The sequence below is a fragment of the Lolium rigidum genome, chromosome 2 (assembly GCF_022539505.1).
Source record: "Lolium rigidum isolate FL_2022 chromosome 2, APGP_CSIRO_Lrig_0.1, whole genome shotgun sequence".
In the NCBI taxonomy this organism is placed as follows: domain Eukaryota; kingdom Viridiplantae; phylum Streptophyta; class Magnoliopsida; order Poales; family Poaceae; genus Lolium; species Lolium rigidum.
In genome coordinates, this window is record NC_061509.1 from 61269026 (window position 1) to 61289635 (window position 20610).

General features: G+C 47.8%; 1 protein-coding gene across 1 annotated transcript; it reads right to left on the reverse strand.

Annotated features, from left to right (window-relative positions):
* Positions 1-16750: 16750 nt before the first annotated feature.
* Positions 16751-18415, reverse strand: LOC124686570 (zinc finger protein CONSTANS-LIKE 3-like). Its single transcript, XM_047220497.1, has 2 exons — positions 17654-18415; positions 16751-17562 (listed from the first exon to the last, which is right to left on the reverse strand). Exons 1-2 carry the CDS (start codon positions 18293-18295, stop codon positions 17110-17112), a joined length of 1095 nt encoding a protein of 364 aa, XP_047076453.1. The 5' UTR covers positions 18296-18415; the 3' UTR covers positions 16751-17109.
* Positions 18416-20610: the final 2195 nt, after the last annotated feature.

Genomic DNA, 20610 nt, shown 5'->3' on the forward strand with positions numbered 1-20610 from the left:
GCGCACTTGGGATGAACGGTAATTCCTCGTTTTGATTTCCCCCCTGAAATTTTTCGATGCAAATATTTAGCTCATATGGTGCGTCAGTGCCGCCGCGTCGGTACCGCTATCTAATCCCTCTTTTACTATTAAGATCACCACCCGCGGTCAACGCTTTTCAAAACTATTACCAATACATTGCGAACATCAATATAGCTCCACGGGTGTGTCGCCGCGCCTCACCTTCCTAGTACATACATATTATTAGAACCCTAAATTAGCGACGGTTTACCTATCATGATAGCGGGCACATGGAGACCATACGTAGGGATCTTGTTGCGGATGTTCCTCGCGTTGGCTACACCTAGTTTAATAAAATTATAAAAAAATCAAGGCATGGCATTGTCATGGGACAACTCAAATAATATTGAGTGACTCATAAAGACTAGCAAGATCTTTTGACATGCAGAGAGTCCAAAGAAGCAAACAAAGCTTCCTTATGCTCCTTATATGTTAGAAATCCCGTTGAAGAATGTTGCATTGGTTTGATCATCGACTATTAAAAACAATAGTCAAATAAGTAATTAAACAATGTGTATCTCATGTAAAATGCAAGATCTCGTTTTGTAATGGGGTCCTGCGAGTAAAAGGATGAAAAAGGAGGCTTCCTGTTATGATCATTATACATGTGGCACCTAAAGATTCAAGCGGCGCGAACATGGGATTTCCGTCTCCCGCCTGGTCCGCCCGCTCGGACTAAACGGGGTCACCGGGAGATAGGAAGCGGGATAGGCGCTGCCCATGGAGCCCATCGTTTGGTCAATTTACTCTAACTAAGCCCATGGTATCAGCATGTGTGACGGGAATGGCCAGCAGCATGCATGCAGCTGCGAGAATCCCTCTGCACATCTATTTGCACGCCTCGCGCTACAATCTGGGATAGGTGGGACCAAACTGCTAATCCAGCTGTCACTAATCGGGATCTAAAAACCGGGATTAGTTGGTTTTACTACTGGGATGGGAGGCTGGATTGACGGATTGTCCTACCCCACTTGCATTGTTAGTGGCACCGTTATAGAATATGGTGCCGATTTAATCATCGGTCAACTTAATAAAGTGATGGACCAATAGGATGGTGTGGTTGAGGCCGAGCGGCACAGAGTTCATGCATCAACGATCGAGGGCAGATGATACGGTCGGGGTCTCCAAGGAGGTGCATGTCTTCGCGGTCGTTTGGGTATACCCCCGTCATGGCAGAGAGTTGGACGCCATCCGCTGCGGTCGTTGTCGATGGTAGCATAGAGGTTTAGGCATCTTCAATGGCCCGATGCAAACAGACCAAACGTGTTTATTGCATGTAAAGTGGTTCCATGTAAAGTGATCGGCCCGTCGTGTCGATGCATTCTTGGTTCAAATTTGGGCTAGCAATGGGTCGGCATGAACACAAGCAATGTCCGCGCGTGTCGCTCTCAACTTACCTAGGGGTCCATCAGCAAGGGACATCAAATGCAGTACCCACGAAATCGGAACCCTAGAGCGTCGCCGCCGCCCGGCCTGCCCCTCGCAATTGTTGATACCGTTTGTTCGGGTTGTAGCTCCCGAGAGGCTGCATTTCGCACCAACGTCCTAGAGTGCATTTGGTGGCATCATTCCAGGACACGAATTGCCGCTCTTCTGCGTTGGTGGGCATTTAGGCCACGAGAAGAATGAGGAGTTGTTATCCCATCTTACTTTTATATGTTTAATTGTGAACTATGTTCTTTATTTTCTGCACTCATTGCATACAATAAAGCTAGTTAAAGTAGCGAAAATACTGAACGGAACCTGGGACTAGGCGAGGATGAAAACTAGTCAATCAGGAAACGCCACGTAGCTGACAAGGTATGTATTTCCAGTACGTATATGATGTGTATTCATCGGCCACCGACGTGTAAACAATTAATGCGAGCGCAGCTGCGCTAACCCGTCGTCCCAGGCGCTCAAAATCAATCCACCCACGCCTCCTTCCCCTGCTCGCACCGCCCTCCCTACCCCGACCTCCACCTGCGGCGGCTGGCGGCCGGCGCCGCCCTCCCTACCCTGCATCCACCCCCGGCTGACGGCGCGCCATTCCTACCAGCGCCCAGACCGCGGGTACCCCTGGCCGGCGTTCCTCCCGGTGCCCAGCCGCGCATCGGCCTCATCGACGAGAGCCACCGGAGGAAGGCGTCGCACGTCCTCGAGCTCACCGGCACGCACGACCTCAACCTCGAGCTCGGGTGGCGGAGGCCTTCGGCGGGGCGCCGCAGCCGTCAAGGTGAGCGGCAACTCCTCGACCACCGAGGAAGCAGATCGATTTGGGATTCAGTTTCTCTCTCGATCTGTATCTACCTTGATCCACAAAATGCGATTTCGCTGCAGTTTGTTGGATTTGGGGATTTTTTGTTAGGTCAGGCTGCAGATCTTAAATTGATCCGGGTTGTGGTTCGTTCTTGTTGTGTTCTTAAATTCTTTCCGTTTGATCTCGTGGACTTAAATTCATCTATTTTTCTGGATAGTTCTAAAATATCAGTGCAGTGCAATGAACGATTGTGAAGCCACTATGGATTGTAACTGAAAAGTATGAAGTATTTGATGGGAAACAATGCATTTATTTTCCTGGATAGTTCTGAAATATCAATGTAGTGCAATGAACGATTGTGAAGCCACTATAAATCGTAATTGAAAATTATGAATTATTTGATGGGAAACAATGCAGAGTTGTGGATTGTGGCTTACTGTTTTGCGTGTAACGTTCTCATACTTGGATTTGTGGCTTACTGCTTGCATCTAATTAGCTAGCAGCAGCTTAGCAGTGTTTTACGAATTCTGAAAATCAATGGATCCCATTTTGAAAAAGCAGCGCATATTCATTAATCTGTAGATTAGCAACATTTTTTTTGTTCTTTCATTTCCAATTGGTCTTAGTTTGACTATTAGGTCTGTTAGGAGTTTCCTTAACTTCTATCGAATGTTCAAATGCTTCCGACTCAAAAAATGATGTCATTTCATAATCTTTGTTTACATGTGTAATGTGCTAATTATGCTGCCGTTTTGCAAGTAATCCCTTTCGCTAATCAGTCTGATAGTTGGATCTTCCATTTTCTCCTTCGCAAAGCTGAGAATCAATTTAGCAACTCGCATATAGAATGAAAGGACGTTGTACTACTCTGACAAATTTTGTTCCCTAGTACTAACTACTCTGACATTTTCCTTAACTCTTGCCGTATTTCATCTCGTATTCAACTTGTATAGGAAAGTTAAAGCAAATGTATTAATTAGATGCTATATTAAGTGTCAATCTAATAGCAGACATTGATGCTCCTGATTTAGACCTCGCGCGTAGCCGGGTTCCAAACGTCCGGGTCGGTTAAAGTAGCCCTTTTACTAGAGTGATTCTCGATAGTACTCTTCATCAACACTGATACTACGCGATACGAGCACACGCTCGAGTGCCGACAGTCACGTGACGCGCCGTGCTGGTCGGTTGCATTCTCGCGCGCAATCGATCGCTGCCTGTCCAACTGATCCATACAGGCAGTAAGCTCTGTCAGCGAGATCGATACAGTTCAGTTTACAACGCTTTGTCCATCTCTCTCGCTCGCGCGCTCTCTCTCTGTGCACAGCAGTCAAAGGTATCTAAGCTTCACTTTAACTTGACCATGGTCGGCACTGCACATTGTCTTTTCACGCTGGTCACGGTAGAACGTCAAATCACCCTCCGAAAAGTATGGTGTGGCCCTCACAATCACCATCATGATCAACTCGAACGCGCAGGCTCAGCTTGATTATCAAGAGCGGCTCCACGGAAATCGGAACGGCTGCCCAGGTTCGCGACAGCGGAAGCTCGCCATCAACAACCTCTGCCTTGTCCTCTTCCCTACGAGAGAAAAGCACGACCCTCTCTTCATTGTAGAACTCGTGGTGCGCCGAGATTTCGCCGTCGACATAGCAGGCGCCAGCGCCACTTGCAGATACGAGATCGAGGGTTACTTGCCAAATGTCCCGAACGGTTTTTCTGAAACCGAGGCAGAAAAAAAAAAGGCTCCTCCACGCAGATTGAACTACTAACGCGGACTTTTGGCTCTCGGGTGCTACACACCCTCATACACCCCCAAAATTGTAGTAATTTAAGGAAGTCAAAAAAAAATTGAACCTTCTGAAAACCAAGGATAATCAAGTTTGTACTCATAAAAAAATTGGAAAAGAAATGATTTCCATGATCTTCAAGGAAAATTTTTTTTATGACGAATATAAAGTGAATAGTATCTAGTCGTGGGGTGTTTCAAGTTTTTTTTTTAACCCACGATACAATGAAAGTAATTCCCTAGAAAAATATTTATACAAGTACAATACCTGATCATCTTTGATTTCAGAAAAAAGTTCAATTTTTAATTTTTTTGAATTATTTTTATTTTTCTAAATATGGGAGTGTGTAGCACCCGAGAGCTCATATGCATTTCCCATTGAACCAGTAATAACTACTAATCGATATTGACAATTGCAATTTGCCAATGCATCGCCACCTAGCGGATCAAACGACTAGATCGATCAATCAGCTAGCTTCCTATCATCCTACGTATCCAAAGCCAGAATCAATCAAGCACATTTCTAGTCTAGCTGGCTTGGAAAATTTGATCTTACCCTACCTCTATTGTTCTGCCTATCTGTGCAACCGCTCATAATGCAACTGAAGCTAGAGGGTGGAACTTACTTATACCGCTAATTCCAGCTTCCGTATCTATTACCTTCCAAGTTGTTTAAAGTTATGTTCCAAACAAAATCTAGATAATATTAACGACCATAATATAATCCATCTTCGATTGCAAATTGTTTGTTTATTTTATTTTCGTCCAAGAACACACATCTATGAGTTATGTGCCATAATAAAATACACAATTAGTGAACCGAAACTAGACCAAATCGATATGTACAAGGAAAAAAGGAGAGAGGCAGATCTGAGGCAGCCGTAGAACCCATTTGGGGTTTCTCCCCCCTCATCGACAACGTCGCCGGTCCACTCCATCTCTGGTGACCTTACGGCCTTGGAGGTGTGGCGGACCACGGCCCCTCGCCGATGGGGTACGGGGAGGGTTCGTTCTTTGTTTATGTCCTTTTTAGTGTCTTCTTCGGAATGGTGAGGCGGTGGCTAAAATGTTCTCCCTGCGATATCCTCGCCCTGTGGTGCATCTAGCATCAGCGTAGGGTGCTTGTAATCATGTGTTCCACTTATCTCCTGGGATTCGGTCGGTTTCCGTATTCATTTGTGTGGTTTCAGGTCAGCCTCCTATGATCTACGAATGTCGTCACTGGCGATGATTGTTTCTCTAGTGCGTTGGTCCTTTCGGGTCTTAGCACGACGAATTTTTTTATATCTATTACAACAAGCTCTAGTATGACAAGATTTTTCCATCTCCGATGATGTAGGGGCGAACATGGCGGCACTCCTTCGGTTCGCGCTAGTGTTTCTAATCTTCGCTAGGTGGTTCAAAGACCAATTTGTATCTTATATTACTTCTGAGACTCATAGTATTGTTGTTGGTGATTAATAATAGTTCAGTGGAATTTCATAAAAAATACACAATTTTTTTTTTGAAATGGGAACATAGCCCCGACCTCTGCATCAATTGATGCGCACAGCCTCATTTATTGCCTTCAGAGATTCAAATCTTACATCTCAAGAATCACAAAACGTGTATATAAAACAGCTAGAAAAATAAATAAAAAAGCAGTGCGTATTTATCATTGAAGACGGCTAGGAAGCCACCACCCAACCAGGTTGTAGATATCCCGTGCGACCGTCTCCAAATGGGTGCATCCAGAATCCATAGGCGCTCGTTGCGCTTCCGGTAGCAGAAAGGACCACTCGTGGATCCAATGGGTAGTCATACGAATAACCTGTAAAAAAATGAGGAGTTCCATGCTTGTTAAAAATAACATCATTTCGGCAATTCCATAAAGCCCAAACTAAAGCACACGTTCCCACTCAGATCTGTGCTTTCGTTTTCTTATCTACTCAATTCAACCAATATATTCGTGACATTTGTTGGAGGAGTAATAGCAAAAAGTAAGCTGAACTACTCTCCAAATAAAACGAGCAAAAGGACAATGAAAGAACAAGTGATTTATAGATTCCTTACAACCTTTCCATTGACGCTTTGTCAAATTATCTTTTTGTTAAAATAACTTTCTTATATACGAACCATATAAAGATCTTAATCTTCAATGGTACCTTCAATTTCCAATTTTTTTTTGCAAGAACACCGTATGGTGATTTAACAAATCAACATACATAGATCTAACGGTAAAACTCCCTGACTGAGTTAACTTCCATATGAATCTATCTTCCTCATTTGTTAAATTTATAGTCATTAGACGCTGAACTGGAAATATCCACGCATCCCATTTTGCACCCGTTAAAACCCTTATGAATTATATATTTATAGTCCTCACAAATCACAACTCTCCCGACCCCTCCCCAACCCCTCCCCAACCCCTCCTCTCCCGACCCCTCCCCAACCCTAACCGCCGCCGGTAGCGCCGCCGGGGCAAAGACCCACAGGGTGTGGCGGCGGCGGGGGCCTTTCCTCGCCGGCGTGGGGGATGGCGGACGGGCTCTCCCTTCCTCGACGCTCGCGGTGGCGGCCGGCGCGGATGGTGATGGGGCGGCGGCGGCTCTTGCGCTGCGGTCCCGCCTCCCCTCCCGTAGGCTTCCATCTGCAGCACACCGGCAGGGGCTGGTGGTGGGCGGCGGCCAGGCCCTCGGTCTGTGCCATGCCCTCCCCCCCCTCCCCCCCCCCGCCTCTAGTCGGTCGTGGAGGCGATCTCGGGCTTCTTCCGCATCACGAGGGCGCCCGGGGCAGCAGCCTTGGGTTCGACGGAGGAGGTGGCTCTCTTCTGCGCCGGAGAGGGTCAGCCTGCGGTTGGTGGTGGTGGATCTTTTGATCTATCACCGTGATCCGGCGGCGAGATGGAGGAGTATGGAAGCCGACGATGGTGTCGCCGGTGGAGGGCTGGATTGGCCAGCCCGGGATGGTCGCCGACGTGGGGGTCCGACCTGTATAAAGGCGGTGGTCCTTGGGCCTCTCTTGCGTGAAGAGGAGGACCTACCGGAGGCCTGGACTCGTGATCTGGCCGGAGGGTTGAGTTCCGAAAGGCTCCGCCGGCGAATGTAACAGTGCTTGCCTGGAGTTTGCTGGATCGAAGTTATTCGGTCGTGCGTACCCATGCTTTTATTCCGACCGATTGGTTCTGGAGGGAGCGGCGCGAAGCTCTTTTTCTGTGTTGACATCAAGTGACTATGGATCCATGATGAAAGTCAGAAGAAGAGAATTTCATGAAGGCCGAAGGGGAGGACTAGCTAAGGGAGGTTCAAGTCTTCGCGCTGTTGAGAGACTGGCTTGGTGTTCGGGCTTCACGACGGCGGTATGAAAGTGGGGGCGACAACACAAGTGAAGCGCAGAGTCCTACCTTTCAGGGTGAAAATCCAGGGTCTGGCCTTAACTGGTTGTGCCTGGCAATGGTCTTGGTGGAGGCATTGTTTTGAGAGCGGGGACTATCTTCAGGGTGAAAACCTAAGATCTTTTATCGGGCGACGATGGTGTTTGAGCACTGTTCCCTTCTTGGAGGCGTCGTTTTTCGGAGAGCCTGTAATTCAGGTGTTGTCTTGGCGGTGGATGTACTGCTGTTGTTAGGCCAGAGATATTGTAGCGGGACTTTTGTTTCTTAGTTTTCTTTTCCTTTTTTTGGATGTGTGCATCCGTAGTGCCATTAGGGTGGTGCGTTGTTGCAGAGACTGGGTGTAATTGGTATCTTCTTGATATTAATATATTCCCTTTATCGGAAAAAAACAAATCACAACTCTGGCGTGGACGTTGATTTTTGTAACTCTTTGCTGATGAAGGATCCATCTGGGTGTTTTTGGACCGAGGCTACTCAATTTTCTGTCTTTGGTTTTGTCGCTTGTTTCAAATCCCGGATGAAGTGGTTTTTGAAGCTGTGTGTACTGAGTGGGCTCTAGAAGATCGCTTAATGGGCCCTTCCGAAATTAGTCAGCCCAGGCCCATGTTGGTCCCGAATAGCTAGCTGGCCTTTTCTTAGCCCACGGGCCGGTCGAAATAGTTACAGTAATCTTATCCCATAAGACCCGGCGCTTGATTTTTGGCCAGATAGGCCGTTGGTCTGTCGGCAGGGCAGTGTCGATAACCTGCGCTCTTGCACAAGGGACACGTTTCTTTGTCTTGGTGTTGCACGAGTTGCGAGAAACCACACGTCATGTCGGCACTCCGCACGTTCGTTCTCCGCTCCGGTGACGGACAAAATCGGCCTCGGGCAAGTGATGGCTCCGGCCGTCGCAAACTAATGAGGATCAGTTCCCGAAACCACTAGGCTTACGACTGCCTTTTCCTGAAGCGATAATGTGTGCGTGCTTGTCCCTTGATCTTGTAGCAGCAGCGAGCTATACCATGCGTGTGTACGTGGAGCGAGGACACCCGGCACCCGGAGACATAAAAGAAATAGTCTGACGCAAGTACTAAGTTAACCTCGGAACTGCAAGCTGCAGCTGTGCTAACTGTGGACGCACGTACGCTCAGGTGCACCTATCTCAGAACAGATGAATTGGCCTTGTCGGCGTACTACGGAGCATGGCATTGGCGCGTACACCCTGCGTGTCCGGAAGTGTCGATCAGTATCGTCACGAGTTAACGGGAAGAGGAAAGCGAGCTACGAGTAGCTTTTTAAAAGCAAGTACAATAGAGTCCAGTCAGCTAACTATAAGACATTAAATAATATATTTTAGATGAGTTGGAGGAGAGAGAAGAGAAGAGAGAAAGGAGGTGAAATTTCTTATGCGATATGAATTTCTTCAGACGTGCTTCCTAGGCACCTTGTGAGAGTGAAATGTGGGCATATATTAGTAAAGTACTACATTCTTATAGCCAACTATTGTACATGTTAGCTATATGATGACTACAAATGATATGATATCTTGTTATAGCCAACAGTTGGCTATACTATTGGAATTGCTCGAGACACGATTGTGGACCTCGCTCGCAGCAAATTTGGCGCGGGCGGCGCACCCAATCATGGTGCATGCATGGTCGGATCTGTCGTTGGTGCCGGCCCGGCCGCCACCGCCCGAGTGAGCCCCATGCAACCACGCTAGATAGGATATGGCGATATGCAATGACCCGACCCGATCGATCTCATCCACAGCTACCGCACCTACGCCCATGACTGGGACACACACTGCCCGATGACATATCCGATCCCAGCGCCTCGTTGCTTCTCAAGGGTGAGCAGTTGTTAGACCATCTACAACGGGGCGGCTTTCGGACGCTTAAAAATGGTCGTGAGCGTTTGTTTGCGTAGTTCCGCGGATATATTTTCATCGCGCATCCGTTTACATCGGGGTGTGCTCTTTTTTGTTTTGCAAAATATTTAAAAAAGCATAGAAACTACTACATAGAAACTATGCGAGTAGAAACATAGACTACTTGATGCCTGAAGGTCCGGCCCCGTCGTTGTGTCCTTTCCTCGTCTACTTCTCCGCCGCCTACCGTGCGCTGCCGCGTCCTCTAGCAGGCACCACCGCAGCGTCTCATTCGCGGCGTCCTGGGCCTTCTTGAGCGTCTCAAAGGAGTCAACTAACTCCCTCTGCTCCCCCGCCTTCTCCTCCGAGGTAGGCGCATCAGGGTCATCAGAAGACCATGAGATGTCAGAGTCTTCGTCCTATGCGGCCGCGGCGGACGCCACCCTACGGCGTTCCATCTCGGTGTTGAACGTCGTGTGGGCCGCCCACTCCTCCTCTGCTTCCTTCTCCTCGTCAACCAGGAACTTGGCGTCCCTAACCGGGTCGAGGAGATCATCGGTGTTGTTGTCATCGTCGAACTCCTCGTCGGAGCTCGAGGCCGGGGGAGGTGGAGTTGGACGTGGAGGTGGAGGGGCGGCAGCCTGTGGAGGTGGAGGGGCGGCAGCCTGGCCGCGGCCGGCGCTGCTCATGTTGGCAAATGTGGAGGTTGAGCGGCAGCGGCGCTACGCTGAAGGTTGTGCGGCGGCTAGGGTTTAGGGTGGGAGGAGATGAGATGTGCTCGCCCCTGTTTATATAGGTCGAAGGTAGGCGACGGTCGCGACACGCATGACATCACCATTACTTCATGCGCAGAGGGTAGGCGATGGCCGCACGCCACGCGAGGCATCGCCATTACGCGATCGCAGACTACCGAAGCGACGCCTCGGCGCCAGTACTTGTGCCGCTGAGAAGACGCATCGAGCCTGGGTCACTGCTAGGCGGGCCGGACGAAACGTCCACCATATGCGAGCAGACACTTTCCGCCGCAGCGTCCGCCGCGATGCATCCGAGGCGCATATTTGGGCCAGTTTGCGTCGCTGCGGACGGCCCGATCACTATGCGTCGCTGCGGACGGCCCGATCACTATGAGTCGCCCCGCTGGAGCGTGTACCAGACACATTTTCAGCCCGGCCGGACACAAACGGTCGTTCAACGTTCGTTTGTGTCGCCCCGTTGGAGATGTCTTTAGCATAGAACTACCACATTCGTAGCTAAATCTTTATTTTGGTACCACTTTGTGTTTCAAACGCAAAAAGGCACTAGATTTTGACGAGGTTTTCTCAAATAGCACTAATCTTGAATAGTTAGTTTGGATTAATTATGTTTAAATTGGCCGATTGATTAGAGTTGTACTCTCTGTTTTTTATTAGATTGCGCCCTTGCTTACTAATTGGTGTATTAGTTTTTATCCCCCTGAACCTCTTCTCCTTTTGTTTTGCTTCGCCCTGAAGTACAAACTGGTTTGGTTCTATGAAATGTTCAGGCCGCCATAGACCCGGTCAAAAAATTTATTTGAATAAAAGTGTATTAAAAACGCCAATAACTGTAATACCAAATACACATAGTATACACAAATATCTTATGGTGATTTAAATACTATAACTTTACATTGTGGATATTGATAACTTTTTTCAAAATATTTAATTAAGCTTTACAAAGTTCAATTTTAATTAAGGCAAACAAATTATGAAAGCGAGAGTGCCGACACGGTCACGTGCCGTCCGATCGCAACGCGCGCGCGCATGCACAGGGTCGCCGCGCCCGCTGTCTGAACGTCTCCATCAGCCACGGTATATGACGGCAGCCGGTTCGTCATTGGCGCCACGCTCCAAATGACGGGCCTGCCCCTCCTCCCGCGCTTGCCTCGACGTCAGGTCAACGCTGCCGATGCGCGCTCCGGCGCCGGCCCGGCGGAGCTCACCTCGTCCGACACGCGACCGCGATGTATCGGTGTACAGTGCCAGCCACCAAGCTAGTCCGCCTAATTTGATGTGTACACGTACTAAGACTTCCAGAAACTTCGCAGGGTAATCTAAACGGGATTTGCTAATTCTCAGCTAGCTGAGAACTAATTTCGTGCTCAGTCAAGTATTGCACCAGTTGATTTGCATCTTGATTCGTGCTACTCGCGAGTTGCAAAATAAGTTGCAACTGAAATTTGATGACATCATCTAACTGAGAATGAAATTAGTTCTCAGTCAACTGAGAAATAGTCATACCCAATCTAAACTACCTTACGCAGGTGACACAAAAATCTTTATGAGGATCATGTCAAGTGTGTAGTATAACTCTACTTTATTTTTACTCCATATTTGTAGCGGCAATCCATACATTCGGGAGAGGATTTTGAGTCGACATGCATGTGGGTCAACACCGTCAAACCGCCCCCAGGCGTAAAGCTCATCTTTGTCGCTTCCACGTTCAGTACATTGGCTGCGTGAAGGCGACGGCATTCAGGGCATGGCCAATGCATAGCCCCAGAGGTGTTGCCTCGCAGCTTTATCTTGGTTCGGGTGGTCCAAACTAGGTTCGGATAAGGAGACAGTCTCTTCATCAGGAGGCAGCCTCTTCAGCTATAAAGTGAAAATTGAGTGGAAATGTGAGAGAGAAAGAGAAAACTCAAATCAGCTTTTGAGAGAAAGACATATTAATGGGACCACAACATGGCATGTATATGTTAAAAAATTTATCCAAACCTAGTTGAACAGCTGCCTCCATTGCTCATGCCCTCACGATTTGCCCCTTTCGTGACTGATATCTGGCGTGAGCCCGGAATCTTATCGCCAGCTTAATCTCACGACTTGTTGTTTGAAAACTCATCGTCAACTACCTACCTAGCTCTAGCTGGATCATCATTACATGAATCTACTAGCAAGATCCTCAATAAACACACTCAGTTGTCACGATTTGTCTCGAGTCGACCGTTTGGTCATCGTCAACTAGAGGTGTAAACGGACAGATCGGATTGGATTTTGTTCATATCATATTCTTCAAATATATTTTTCTCGGATTCGAAGCAAAATATTGATCGGTTTCACATTCGAATGCAGACATACCGGACCGCGAATTCGAATTCGAATCCGAAATAAATTTTGAATAATCCATATCTGCAAAATATTTGATTTACAATATCCTACACCTTATCCGGAGCACCACTTTGAAATCGGATATCCTTATCCACCGGATTTTTTAAAATTAGATATGGATACCTTAAAATGGATTCGGTGACGGTTTCGGTGCGAAAATTATCCTATTTGTGTATACCCCTTGTCAACTAGCTGAGACCACTTCACAGTTCACACTGGCGTTCCCTAACTATATCCAGTGACAAATTCAGCTTGTTGGGAGGTTAAACATCCACGGCGACCGCCCCAAATAGGCACAACAAAAACATATATGGTTATTTTTCTATTTTCTCGTAATTTCTTATCACAGATTAACCATATTTGCAAACAACCATTCAACCAAATTCAAATATATTCAACTAGATAAATAACACTATCCAACCAAATCAAACATAGTAATAAAATAAAATAATTTAAGTAAATTAAAACCCAAGAACTTCAAAAAAGTCAACACTAATACGGCGTTTCCTCCTGTTGTCTACAAATGCTTCACAGGGTAATCCTTAAGTTGTTGAAGAACTTTTCGTCGCGAATTTTGTGAGGCATAGCAAGAAATGCTCCAAAATCGACCGACACACTGGCACCTCTGAACTAAGACTGTCCATCGAGTAACTTCCGTGTAAAATCTTGGGTCGTTTGAACCTGATTTTGACCCCATCAAATTGAGGCTTTGGGTGGATATCCCAAACCTTGTTGTAAGAGTATCTTACGCTCCCCGCGTGGTTCGGTTTGCACCTGTGCGACGCGCATGACGTTGAGGCGGGGTCGTCCATGGCGGCAACACGGGTCGTTCCTTCGCTCCCGACGACGTGGCCGCTTCATTTGATCCCACCGTTCGAGCTAGACTCGGGCGGCGACGAGGACGAAGATGATGCTTCGCGCGAGGTGCGCCACCTCGCCATGGACCGCTAGAACTCCCTCACCACGGTCATCACCGACGTGTGGGAGAAGGCCAAGCGGGCTCGCGACATCGCCGATGAGGAGGAGCAGAACGTGTGCAAGGCCAAGTGCGCGTCCATTTGCTCGGAGATGGTGAGGCGTGGGTTCATCATCATCGACTATTCCGATGATGAGTCCAACCTCTCCGACAAGGACAGTGAGGATGATGAGGAGGAGGAGGAGTTAATCGTCGTCGTTGGTCGCAGCCCCAAGTCCTGATGATAGTAGTCTAAATCCCTGCCTAGCTTAACCTAGGTTTAGGAATCTTTAGTTTCCTACTTTGCAAAATCTTGTACAACTAGGATGAACTTAGATGAACTGCTTAATCTTGTTTGAATTTCTGGCGCCAAAATCGACTACATCGTGTTTGCGGTTCGAGATTAGGGTATCTATTCGGTTCGCTTCGTGTTTTTCTTACAAATTTTGCTGATCCCCTATCCGCGTGTTTTGCGGGACGCATGGATGGGGTATCTGGTAGTGATACTCTAAATAATTTTTTTTGGTTGTTATACCTTGTTTGGTGTGCCTGTGGATTGCCATTTGCATGATGTGTTCTTGATTAACTCAGTGCGGTATCCTATTCATGAAAAGGTGTCGTTTATGTCACTTGTTGTTATTCAAGTTTCGATGCCATCTTTACTTTGATATCCATGCCGCTTGCAGTTATGTACGTTCTTCAATATGTATGTCTTGCGAGTATGAAAGTACTCATCGAAATTACAAATCCCAACATTTTGCAGGTGAGCCTAGCGTAGGCAAGTTTGTCATTGGTACTGATTTCTTTGGTGATGCCTACTTGCCCGTATCACCCGGTTGGCCTTACAATCTCTGATTGTGGCTTCTAAGATGGCAACCTTACCATCTTGATGTTGTTTATCATTTTTGCTGCTATATGTTCAAGACGGCCTTGGGGGTTATTTGTGTGAACTTTTATTTTTATGTTCTCGTGTAAGAGACCTTACATTTTTATTTATATAATTTTTTTCTTTAGAGTTTGTGTTATGATATCCAATTTGTTTAGGCATCCAAATATCCAATGCACTAGGCCTATCTGTGAATGATAGGAAGTGCATGGTATGTGCTTATGGATTTGGGCTTCACTTGTATGTGTTGGAATGGTTATTTTGCGATGACTTGCACCCCCACCAACATTTGAAGGTCATGCACTCTTGAACATAAGGGTTTTGGAGTTTCTTTGGGCGATGCAACCTGTGGATTGGTCTGAGCTCATATGCATATCACCATCTGTCACCAACAATTGCTCATTGAGTCGTTTTAGTAGTTGAATTAAATTCTAGGCCCTCGCGCGCGAGTTCATTTGTGACGGGGCGTCTAAATAACCCTTTTAGGGGCATGCAGGGCAGCGGGGGCTCTAGTGGAGATGCTCAAAACATGTGATTATATGAATCTTCTAGGAACATCCTACAAAAACTCGTTAAGCTCTCTCATAAGCGGCGATACTTATGAAGATGACGCGATAAGCACTCGTAATTAGTCTTAATCATTACATCAAAAAAAAATAGTCTTAATCATGCTCTAAGCGGCATTACTTACTCCCTCTGTCAATAATTACCCTGCATTCTAGGTTTGGTCAAAGTTAAACATCATAAAGTTTGATTAATCATATAGATAAAAATGTCAACATCTATCAAACCAAATATATGTAGTACAAATAATATATTTAATAATAATTAAATAACATTTATTTGTAGTGTAGATTTTGATATTTCTTATATACCCTTAGTTGAAGTTTCGAAAGTTAGACTCTGACTAGACCTAGAATGCAAGGTAATTCCACATGAGAAGATAAGGCGATAATCACTTGTAATTATCCCTGGAGAACTAGTCATAGAAGTAATTACTACCGACGATCTAACCAAGCCAACGCCCACGCAAGACTCCCACGCACGCACACCAGGCGATCAGATCTTAGAGTTGCCGTCTCCAACCACCTCCGTTTGCCTCCCTCCTTCCCTCCCTTTTCCCCTCCCTCCGGGTCGCCTCGTGAGGGGTGACTCCGGAGGCCCCTTCCTCACCCTAGCGATAGCCACCCTTGATCTATTCCCCATGGCCACTGTTGCCATCTTCGTCGGCGGTGGCGGCCACATCCAACTTGTCAAAGACGTGGGTGAGGGCGAACAAGCTCCGACGGTCTCCTACGCGCAAGAGGGCCGTCAACAGGGCGGCGCATGTTGAACGCGGGTGATGGCGTAGGTGTTTCACGGTGGCACGTTGACCGTTGAGGTTTGGAGCGGCAGATCCAACTGGGTGCCGATGGGTGGCGTGGGGGCTAATAGCTCGGTTTGAATAAAGGTGACGGTCCTAGGGTTCCAACTCGCGCCAAGATGACAATCTGGCGGATGCATGTCCCTATGACCTAGCTGGAGTGTCGTGTTCCACAAGACTCCACTGGCGAACTCCACTGGGCGATTCATGTCTGGGATTGCTGGATCATGTGAGATTCGGTCGTGCGTACCCATATTTTTCTCTAACCGTTTGGTTTCAAAGGGAGCGTTGCGAAGTATTGCTGATTGTCTGATTGTTATCATAGGGGGCACACTTTCTCGTTCCATGGTGAAATCAGCTATCAGAGAATGTCATGGAAGCCAATATGTGAGGACTAGCAATGGTGATTCGAGTCTTTGTGGCAATGAGGAATAGGCTTGCTGATTCATGACTTCGAGCAGCGGTATTGCAAAAGGGCGCGATATCAAAGTAAAATCAAACACTTAGCTTTCATGATGAAAATCCAAGATCTGACCTTAATTGGTTGTGTCTGACTGTGGTCTTGTTGAAGGAATTGTTTTGTGAGAAGAAGTTTCTCCAGGGTGAAAACCTATGATCTATGATCGAGTGAAAACCTAAGATCTATGATCGGGGGACTACGGTGTATGTGCACTGTTTTATTTTTAAAGACGTCGCTTTTGGAGAAGCTAGATTTCTGGTGCTATGTTGATGGTGTTAGTACGGATAATAAAAAGAATAGATCACTCGGGCGTTACTTTTCTTTAAATTTTTTTATATGTTTAGGTTGTGCGCACAATGCGTTGTTGCAGAGGTCTTCACGATATTAAAATAAATTAGTTCCGGGCGTTGTTGCAGAGGTCTTCACGATATTAAAATAAATTAGTTCCGAAGAACTGACCCTAGAGTAGTGTCATGCTCTGACCACCCACATCGTCACTTTGATTATCAAGTTCAACCTCCTGGCATAAAAAAGGTTTTGCTATGTCTCGGTTGAGCTAAAAAAATTGAATAACAAACGTAGTTAAGAAAATGCAACTTTCTGCACTTTTCCCATTACTTATAAAATCTCAGAGACATAGAAAAACCTAGATTTTTAAGATAATGCATAACTTAACCGTTATATTCTTTGCGACCCAAAACTAGAACTAGCTGTTCTAGCAAACACGTTACATTGTTCCTAGCCTAATCTCCATCAAGCTAAGCCCCCAAAAGGGTACTAGTAGTAGACTATTGAACTAGAACTAGCAGTATTATTCTAGTTCTAGCAAAACATACGTGCGTGCATGCATGTTCAGTGAACACCCCAGCCAGTGATCATCCAGCTCGGAAAAACATTACATGCAAGCAATTATACAAGTGCGCGGCAGCACGTACGCTGCCGTGCCATGCCGCTTCGCCGTGCCGGGTTAAACTTAATTAGGCACCCGGCCGGCCAGCGTTCTGGTCGCCTCAGAAGGTGGGCACGACGCCGTAGTTGCCGAAGTCGAGCACGTATGGCCGCGGCGTGGGCGCGGTCACCGCGTCGGCATCGGCGTCGGCGTCGTCGGTGCGCTTGGCGAAGCGGCCCTTGACGCGCGGCCGCGACTCGGCGTAGGCCTTCCGGGACGCGTACCGGATGGTCTTCTCGAACCGCCTGTTCTTGCGCTTCTCGCGGTACCGCATCAGACGCGCCTCCCGCCCCTCCCCGGTCACCGGCGTAGCGGCCACCATACCGCCGGCCACGACGGCGCCGTCGGTCGGCCGCTCCGGCACCGCCCCCACATCTACAGACGAAACACTGTGGCTAGGGGTGGGGGCGTACGGCATGTATGCCGCCTTGGACTGCGTGAAGTCGAGCTCGATGATTCCGCCGCCGCGGCCACACATCGCATCTGGCACCAGCCCGACCTCCGACGACGAGCCCTGCTCGATGGAACGCAAAGAAAGATTAGCAAGATGCACGATCAAATGATGAGGTTCCTGGAGGAGTAGGGCGTGCATAGCAAGGGCTTACACTTCCAGCGAGCGAGGGCGCCGTGTAGGAACTGTAGGAGGACGGCTTGGAGATGACGCCACCAAAGTCGAACTCCACCGCGCCACCACCGTTGGGGACGACGCTGTCGGCGTGCGGGAAGCGCGGGAGGTCGGAGCCGAAGAACGGGTCCACCATCACGTCCGCGAACAGGAAGTCTAGCTTGGCTCCGTCCTTGCCGCCGCCGGCGTCGAAAGCCTGATCCAGCGCGTCGTCGTTGAGGTTCAGCACGGCGCCCTGCTTCTCTTGGTCTTGGCCGCCGAACGACACCGCGAAGGCGGCGTCCTGATGATCGGAGCACGGCGTCCCGATGGGCAGCACGGGGACGCGCTCGTGGCGGCGCGAGAGCGGGTTGGCGGTGTGGATGTCGGCGTCGCAGGCGGCGCAGAGCGCGGCGGCGTCGGCCTTGCAGGTGACCGCGGCCGGCGCGAGCTCGCACACCTCGCAGACCCACACCCTCACGTGGCCCGCCCGCGCGTGGCCCGCGTCGCACCCCGCGCAGAGGTACGCGCCATCACCGCCCCCAGCGCACGTCCGGCAGTGCACCGCCGCCGGCGACGCCGCGCACGACCCGCACCTCCTCCCGCCCACGCCCCAGTACCTCCCCAGCCCCTGCAACTCCATCGCCAGTTCACCACCACTCTACCGAGATCCCTTCGAAGCAAGCAGCGAGCGAGCGAGCTACACCAGGATCGCTTCCACGGCGAGGCAAAAGTTAGGAGAAGCCGAGCGTGTCCGCCGCTTTATAGCACTACCGGCGAAGCAAATCTCGCGGCGTCGCGCTGGAGATATTGGGCAGGTGGGACAGGGCGGCGACGGTGACGTGGCGGGAAGGGACGTACGTGGCCTGCTCTGGGCCAAGAGAAAATGGGGAAAATGTCGATCTCGTTGATTTGGGCGGAGGTGGTGGGGCCCGCGTGTCGATTCGGGCCCATGTGAAGGGTGGGCCCCGCGCACGAGAGTGGCGGCAAGGACGCGACAACCGCCCCGATGCTGATGATTTTTATGTCACGGGTTTGGACTTGGACCGAGGTTTGATGGGTAATCAAAGTGGTGATGGTCGATCAGAGCATGATGGCACTACTCTGACACTTGTTTAGGACTAACTAAAAGTGCTTATCGTCTCATCTGTATAAGCACCGCCGCTTATGATTGCCTACGGCGTGCACATAGCCTTGGTATCTACTACTCCCTCCGTCTCAGTTCGCAAGGCAAATTCCCAAAAAATATTTGCCCAAAATCTCTCACCTCCTAGGCATATTTTGCATTTAATGTGGGAGTAAATTAATTCACTTTTGCATGCAAACACTCCTCTTTTCATCTCCCACCACGCACTAGTACTCCATACATGTGAAACCACTGCGCACTAGTACTCCATGCATGTGAAAGGGTTTCAGTTTTTGCATGTTGTGTGTGAAAATTTAGAGCCAATGAGAATTCACCTTGGGCCAAGATATTTAAAAACTTTGCCTTGCGAACTGGGACGGAGGGAGTATGAAAATTCTTTGTTGGTATCTATCTTCACCTGTCTCTAGGAAAGTATAAAATTGCGTCATAGAAGAATAAAGAGTATAAAACCTTAAATATTTGTTGGTTTCTTTAAGATTTTATTTTCTAATAGTTTAACTCAGCTCGTGTCTCATTACGATGTACTATTTGTTACTATAAATATATATGGTATTGATTCTTAAAAAATGAAGAGATCTCCTTATTGATGTTAATGGTGGTGTTACAAAATTAAATTTATGGTCCTTAAGATCTTGCTTCGCTATGTAGATTTTTTTATTTTTATTCTCATAATTGTCGTGAGGATGATTGTCATTGCAATATTTTCTCTCTGTATTTCAAAAAGGACAAGATTGTAATATTTTCTGGAAAGGGGTGATGTGGGCAGCTACAACAACAAAAATAGGTTATAAGTGGAAAGTGGGCGATGGCAAAAAAAATCAGGTTCAGCAAGGACCATTGGTTTGGAAATTGTAGAGTTCTTATTCAGTTCTGGGACCTTTCATTGCCCGTCACTAAAATGCAACTATAGGTGAGCTCTGGGATGGTGTATAGCTTAGAGTTACTTTTAGAATCCGATTTTGCGTTGGAGGGCCGTACCTCTATTCACGATACTATAGCTGAGCTCTGGGATGGTGTATAGCTTAGAGTTACTTTTAGAACTGAAGGTGTTTTGACCAATCCCTCCTTTTAATGTGGTTTGATCTAGTACATATCGCTGAATCTCTTATTTTGTCCGGTGAACAAGATACTCCTATTTGGAGATTTGACTCGAAAGGACTTTATATTGTTAAATCCTTTTATGATGTTGTTAATTTCAGGGGGTTGTGCCTGTATATCTGCCTTCTATGTGCAAAATACATGTTCCACCTAGAATACATTTTTTTTCTTGTGGTCGCCTTCAAAAAATAAGTTACTGACTAGAGCAATTTTGAACGATAGACAAGTGTTAAACTGACCATTGTGTTGATTGTGGAAAAAAGCGCCGCTGCTTATGGAAGAGCTGAACTACAAGCTACATACTCTTGCAAGTTGCAGAAGCTATAATCATTGAGCCAGCTAGGTAGTTCACGATGATTTTTCAAACAAACAACAAGAGTCGTGATGAGATGAAGTGGGCGATAAGATTCGGGCCTCGCATAGGTTGGATGTCACGAAAGTGGCGGGGCAAATCGTTAATGCCGTCACCTTCACACAGCCACAGCGTCCTGGAGGTGGAAGCGACAAAGATGAGCTTTACGTGGGGGCGGTTTGATCGAGTACGGTGTCCCAGTAGATGGCCAACTAGCGGTACCGCGCGCTGGCTACCGATTAATTGCCTTTCGCCTTCGTCATTAACCTGTGAGAGCGCTGCCCGTCGACGGCCATCTTTCGGGATTAATTAGCAGAGATTCGATGGAGAGTTAAGGGCATCTCCAACCGGGCGATTAAAA